At 42.9% G+C, this 7477-nt stretch overlaps 1 protein-coding gene across 1 annotated transcript; it reads right to left on the reverse strand.

The window, feature by feature from the left end:
- Positions 1-1002: 1002 nt before the first annotated feature.
- LOC147887502 (sugar transport protein 7-like) lies at positions 1003-6113 on the reverse strand. Its single transcript, XM_087394991.1, has 4 exons — positions 5739-6113; positions 5207-5532; positions 2026-2652; positions 1003-1574 (listed from the first exon to the last, which is right to left on the reverse strand). Exons 1-4 carry the CDS (start codon positions 5872-5874, stop codon positions 1122-1124), a joined length of 1542 nt encoding a protein of 513 aa, XP_087251117.1. The 5' UTR covers positions 5875-6113; the 3' UTR covers positions 1003-1121.
- Positions 6114-7477: the final 1364 nt, after the last annotated feature.

A 7477-nucleotide genomic window follows, 5' to 3' on the forward strand; every position in this document is an offset into this window, starting at 1 on the left:
ATTGAGGCCAAAAGTTTATGCTTCACTAGCATCGGGCCTAGATGATGTAAGGCTTGGCAATGGTGATCTTGTGTTGTGGGCAGAGGGGCAATGACGAGGTGGTGTATGAACAGCAAGAAGATGATTAGGATGGTCAGGAACTCCAATGAGGGATTTAGGCCTTTTGCCAATAGTAGGTGGTCATACCTGAGGGGTGATGATTAGCATTAATCAAGGTAGACACAGGGTATTAAGTATGAGGTACCTTGTTGGGGCAGCAAGCCTTGGCGATAATGCGATGCTCTATCTTTGGTGATGAGGAGTTGCTTTTGTGTTGTGAGCAGCAGGGCATATGACAATGGAAGTGTGAGCTGCATAGAAGGTGAGAAGGTGCAATAAAATCTTAAAGATCCTGTGTGTACGTGGCAATATCTGAGGCTTGATGATTATTGGCAACAACATTGCCTTAAAATTGCTAACGACTCGATTAGAACAGGGTTTAGGATGCTCATAAATAGATGGAAAAGAGATGCCTAGCTTACAGAGCTATTGAAGAGGCAATTTGTCTAGAACAATGAGGTTATGCACTCGACCATTCAATCAGTCGTATGGTTTCTTCAGAGTAATATACATGCAGCTCAAATTTAACACAGCAGCATAAGATCGCCAATGTGTCTTTTACGAGAAGATGTGCAGCACAAGTTGGACGCTTGTTTTTAGAACATGCGATTTCGTCGGGCATATAAAAATTCCTCTATGGGAATTTTGTATCTGAGAAATTGTGTGTTTTAAAACCTATCCACACAGCCTAAACTCTGGTAAAAGTTGAATTATCAATTTTTATGCATTGATTAGCGTTCATTCTAAACAGAATTGTTTCTAGAGCAACCCTGTAAAATTAAATCTGTCACCAGGCTGTACAGACCAGACATGTTCTGCATAGATACTTTCAAAACCCATCTTTCATTTCTGAACTTCATCATTAGAATCCAAGTGTAAATATTGGAAACCAAAGAACGGTGCAAAATTACAACAGATATATATATGATTCCCTCCAAATAATAAGTTCATACATAAACAAATGCCAAAAGACTATTAAAAGCCTTACAACTGTGTTGAGACTACTTTGGCCCATTCATTGCTTATTCTGGAGTTTTTTTGTCTTCTTGAAATGTTTCAATATCTGAAGTAAGTAATAATTTACTCCAAAACCAATGTTCTCTCCAGACATAGACCATCTCCTCCAAAGGCACATCCTTTGTTTCTGGTAATAGAAAATAAACATAGATTGTCATAACAGCTTCCCAGAATGCAAAGAATAAAAATATGCCATATCTCAACCCGCACAACATGGACAAAAAAGCTTGGGCTATGGCAAAGGTGAACAAGAAGTTCACTGACACCACAACACTTTGACCAGCAGAGCGAATCTCTAGAGGGAAGATTTCACTTGGCACAACCCATCCTAGGCCACCCCAGGAAGTAGCGAATCCTAGGACAAATAAACATATGAACAGCGTCACAAGAGCTGACACGCCCTTTGAGAGAACTCTGTCACCTCCATATGCCTTGGCTAAAATAATTGCGATGACTACCTGCAAACAAAATAATCAAATCTCAGTGAATAAAAACCATCTTTGAAGGCCACTGAAAAACCTTGCAAATTGTTCCATAATATCATAACAAAAGTAATTGTGATAGGTCTTTGGGTGCAACATTGTGTGGGCAAACAGTCCCAAAAGATTTGAAAATGCCTGAAGAAGAGAAATGATGCTTGTCCTGCCATTTATATGTAACTTTTGATTTTCAAATGCAGACATTTCTACAGGTACATTGCACCTCATTGTGTTTTATGAGATCAAGTGAGTCAAGAGTGCTATCAGAATATGTAACCACCGTTTCTTCTCAATAAAAGAAGTGGCATGTGATTTTCCAGAACAAAAGGCTCGAACTCACATTGAATGCTTTAAACCATCTCTGTCCCCTCCACCCCCAAAGAAAAAAAAAAGAAAAAGCAAAAAGAAAGCAAATCGAACGAAGCCATACCTGACATACAACCATGATCACACCGCCAGTGATCAAGAGTTTCCTTCGTCCAAATCTATCCACAGTGGCTATTGTCACAAGTGAGCCCAAAACCATCACAGCACCAGTAAACACAGATGAATAAAGTGATGCGTTGTTACCAAATCCCAAAGCTTGAAAAATTACAGGAGCATAAAATAGAATAGAGTTTATTCCTGTCAGGATCTGGAAAGTTGGAAGGAAAAACGCCATAACCATTTGAGGGCGATTCCTTTTCTGTAGGAGATTTCTGAAAGGATGCTCCACAGATTGTGCAATCTTGCTGGCTTCCAGGAGATCATTGAATTCTGCTTGTACATTCTGAGTGCCCCGTACTGTAATCAGCACTTGCTTTCCCTTTTCCAAGTGTCCCCGTTCAATAAGACTGTTGGGGGTCTCACTAAGGAATAGGCCGCCCAAAAACATGAGCGAAGCTGGAACTGCTGCCAGTCCTAATGAAAGACGCCAGCCCCATACTTGTATATGTTGTGTACCGTAGTTCACCAGATTGGCACAGAATATACCAATGGTGGTTGCAAGTTGAAAGAGCATGTTAAGAGCACCACGCCACTGTGGTGGGGCCATTTCTGCCAAGTAGAGAGGGACAGCCTGCACAGTCCATCAAGGGAAGGGATTCTAATATTTAGAAGAAGCACTTTTGTAAAAAGGTGAAGCAACAGAATTTACTAAAGGTTTTTCAAGCACGTTCTCTTTAACCCTGATTGGATATGGAAGTAACTCCATTATAGGAACTTAAACTCCTACTCACAGATCTATCCAAAGGGCTATGATAGCCGAAGTGAAGTGTAAGCAAGGGAGGAAGGGAGAGAGAGAGAGAAAGAGAGAGCGAGAGAGAGAGAGAGAGAGAGAGAGAGAGAGAGAGAGAGAGAGAATAAGCTAGAAAGCTGAGATGTATATTGGACGTAGAGATGTCATAAGAAAATGAGAGGTACACTGCAAGTTATAAATGGCTTATCTAGTCCCTTCCAGCATTACTCCTCTATCCCTTTTTGCTAAAATAACAATTATTGTCATCTACACTGCTAAGCTAACTCAGCCCATTTCCCCGTCTATTACAGCCATAGCTTCCCAGATAAGTTTAGCTTGAGCAACAAGCTGTGACCATGCCAAAAGATGTCTCAAGCCATAAAGGCCTTATCAAAAGGTGAGGGTTCTCCTGCATGATGGAAACCAAAGCTTGGCATGAAGGAACCAATCTCTTAAGCTTGTGATATACTGAATGATGTAGAAAATGTGATCCACATCATGAATCCTAACGGTGGCTGAGATGCTATTCCCCAACGTTATGGATGATCAAACCACAATACCAGTGGGCCATACACTATTTTGCGGAGCCTGTGAGGTATAGATTTCCCATCTTCAAATTTTATTATTCATCTTCTTTTACTTGGCATCGGTTTCATCAATGTTCTTTTCGGTAAAATTTCTAGCTTCTCCAAATCATCTCTTGCTTGCCGAATTTTCATATCCATGGTTGCTTTTGAAGCATTCCGGTTTTGTATCCATACATGGTGCATCCCAATAGATAAATGCATGGTGCTATTCCAACAAAACTCTGCTAGTCCAAGCGATTTCTCCAACTAACTCTTCATGTCATGGTAGAATGTCTCAGATACTCCCCCATTTGTTTACACTCAAAAACTGACCACCTGTCTTAGTCTAGATGTTGTGCTTGGATGATAATGGTGCCAAAGGCTGTAAATAATTCCCAGAAAAGTGAATCATGAACTTGCATCCCTGTCACTAGCCCCTTGAGGCAACCCATGGTGCATAAAGCCACAGTCAATAGACTGCTAGACTACCTGAGACGCTGAATACTCTCTTCTTAGGGATGAATAGCTTGTCTGGTGAAGCTTGTCAACCATCACGAGTTATGTCCCATCCCGAAGACATCCTAGAAAAGCAGTGACTGCAATATTAAGTTCATCAGTGACTTCAAAACAGCCGGGTATTAGTTGATCCAAAGGACATTATGTTGATTATATGTTTCCCTCTCGTTCCCCTACAAACTACTTTCTTATGATCATCATATTCTTTCACTCTAATCTCATGGTAGCCTGGCCTTGGATTTATCTTCGTAACAATACTGAACACCCTTGAGTTCGGGTTCATCTAACAAGTCATCAATCTCTCTCTCTCTCTCTCTCTCTCTCTCTCTCTCTCTCTTCCTGTGTTGGAGAACCTAGTGTACTTTCTGCCGCTTATGCATAGTGTACTTTCTGCCGCTTATGCAATAGCGAGTGAAAAGATTCAGAGTCTCACTAGTATCAGGGAGCAGGGGACCAGCCTGGCAGAGCTAGTCCTAATTTCATATTTCCTTCCCCAGCTGACAAATTCATGATCGGCTCCATACCAATGTCCTCACTCACTCCCTGACACACTTCAGGGCTGTAGAAGTACTCAGGGTTCTGAGAGTAAAAACATGGCATGAAGCCCGTTTGTCTTTGGGCAAAAACCTATGCTCTAAGCTAATGAATCTCAGCCACATGTTTACCATAGACCCAACAAGGCCATCTCCATTTGGACCATATTTATTGGCTTTGTGATCTCCTACATCCAACGATAGTCAATAAAAAGCGCCACTGCCAAAATCTCCCCAGCATCGGGGTGGGAAGATGGATCGAGGGGACATAGCAATTTACAACCGCTAAAGACTCTTGTAAGAAGCCAACCTTCTTGAACAGTTTCCAATATTATAGATTTCAAATCATCGACAGTATCCAGCACGTAGCAATTTATTGACCAAGAATTTAGAGTTGCTGATTCCTATTCAATTAAGGTAAGCTGCAATTAACCATTAGAACGAGACGCAAATTGATGAATTAACATACTATAATGAGCCCCATATTTCTGTTTACACAATAGCAGGAGGGCCTACACGTCATCTCCATCACGCTGCTTCAGGCGACGTACATGCAATTACGTTGTAGTCATGCATCAATTCGTCATTCAATTATCATGCCCAGTCATCACAGTAAAATCCCTAATCGTCAGACCTGTTGAAACCGGAGAAAGTGCTCGAGAGGCTGGCTGGGATCTTTCCTGTTAATCCCCTCTGAAAGTTAACCGGACAAACCCAGACCGAGGCACCGCAACTGTACAACTAGCAAAACTAAGAGCCTGTAATTAACTATGCACGCACCTGGTTTCCGAAGCCGACTCCAACACCAAGCATGATGCGCCCGATAAGGAGCATGGCAAAATTGACGGCGCCTGCATTAAGTGCTGAACCAGCCAGGAAGCTGACACCGGCTATAAGGATGGTAGGCTTGCGGCCATAGGTTCTCGTCGTGAAGGACGCCCCGTAAGTTGAGATGAGGCCCGCAATATACAACGAGGAAGTGAAAGCTGCGAGTCCCTGGTTATCGTACTTACAGTAGTGCTGGTTGTGTGAAGATTGGTACTGTTTCTTCAAATAGACAACGGGGAAGAACTTCTTGAGGAAGTCGTCCATAGATGTAACTCCACCTGTTATGCGGATCATTAGCGACCTGCACTCTTTCTCTCTCAGGAGTACTCTGCATGTTTCTCACTATTTACAACAGAAACGAGAGAGATGGTAAGCAAAGTGTCACTTGGGTCGAAGAGCGCCAGTATGTGGAAGCTAATTGGCTTCACTGCACGGCCTCCCCGAAAGAAGAGGTGGGATGTCGAAGGAGCAAGGAGAAACGTACCAGAAATGCCAATATCGTATCCGAAGAGGCCACCACCGAGGGCAGCGACGAGGCAAGTGAGGGCAACGAAGACGGTCATGCGGCCCTCATACTCCTGGGCACGACGAGAGGAGACGATGAAGCCGCCGCCAGCCATGATAGCAAGGAGGAAGCTGGAGAAGCAGGGAGGGAGGGAGGGAGGGGAAGGTGGAGCGTCGAGGGGATTGATCTAAATGCAAAGGAAGGAGAAGGCGAGCTTAAATAGCAAAAACCATAGACGGAGCTGGGAGAGGATGAAAACTGCAGTGCAGCTACAAGTGCAGTTGCGAGCAACGTACTGTGTGCATGATGATAAACAGGAGACGGAAGAATATAAGAACTGAGTCAAAGTAGAGAGATGAGAATCCATTGGGCATAGCAGGTGATAGATGTTGCATCTCCATCATCGCCCATCACCGTCCAACTTCGTTTTCAACGGGAAATCATTCATTCATTCATCTTATAACAGTTACTCCACCATCTTATACAGTCACGTTCACATGACGCCGTTTTCAATATTCTCTTTTAGTTTCTCTTCTCTTCTTCTTCATAAAAAGCTATATCATATTACGAAGCTATATCAGGCTCCTATGGCAGCCTTTGCTTTCCCGTTCCACTATGTTTAGAGCTAGATAATAATAAAAAATTCTTGGCCCATTGCCAACGCCTCTCTTTGCTCAACATTGCACCGTTGCGCAACCACTTGACATTTTTGTTGGCCTGCCTCCGTAAGGTCGGCTATATTGATGTTTTTGGCCTTAAGAAGCTAAAATTCACTAATTTTTAAAAATATTTGTAGCTTGTTTGTTGTGATAAGTTGAGGCTCCACTTTTTTTTTCCCCTTTCTCTCTTGTTTCTATTTTGGTCCCCCTTTTTCTTGGCCACTTAGGGCAGGTTCAGACTAGGCTGGCGAACACAAGTGTTGTCAAGCATTTTGAAGCCATATCCGCCGGTGTGGTAGTTCACACTACCTGGTGGACAAACCTTATACAAAGTAGGTGGCATTAATGACATGCAAATTTGATTGGCTGATGGGAAGTGTATGGGTCCCTCATCGTGGGTTCAATCCCCAATTAGGCTGTCTCGCGACCTTTTTCTTCCATCGGCCATCTTATGGGCGACCTTCAACCCACGGACAAAACTTTTCGATTGCCACTTTCGGGCTCGCGTATGCTATTGGTCCAAGCGTGAGGGCACCCCTACACACAACATTTTGAAACATGGCCGTCGGCCTAGTCTCAACTCTGCCTTAATGTCATTCCAACTTTTCCTCCTTTTCCTCTTTCATATTGTGAATCCCTTCATGAACGTGGTTCAACTTGTTTAGACATGGGTTCGAGGTAGTCTCCTCATCACTCACGTCTAACAAAATCTCAATCACATCTTTAAAACCTTGAAAAAGTCTAGCCTCACTTGGAGAGTTGTTTTTCCGGCCTCGATTCTCGAGGTGACAAGCAAGAACCTAGCAAGATTTCAAAATTACAGCAATTCTACCCAACAAGCGCTGAGCAGTAACAAGCTCTTAAGGCAAGCAAAGAGAGCCTGCCTCAAACAGTGAGGTGGAAGAAGTTATTCGCCCAAAGAGATCCATGTCATGGAATCGAAACTTTTTTCGATGTGTGTTTTTTGCAAATTTCGTGATTGGTTGGTGTGTTCTTATTTTTATTAGCATTGGCTCTCCTACAAACAATGCTTTAGGATTGAGTTGAGTGGGAGTTTTG

The sequence above is a fragment of the Dipteris shenzhenensis genome, chromosome 23, assembly GCF_047967505.1.
Source record: "Dipteris shenzhenensis isolate YYH24624 ecotype China chromosome 23, Dip_SZ_1.0, whole genome shotgun sequence".
Taxonomy (NCBI): Eukaryota; Viridiplantae; Streptophyta; class Polypodiopsida; order Gleicheniales; family Dipteridaceae; genus Dipteris; species Dipteris shenzhenensis.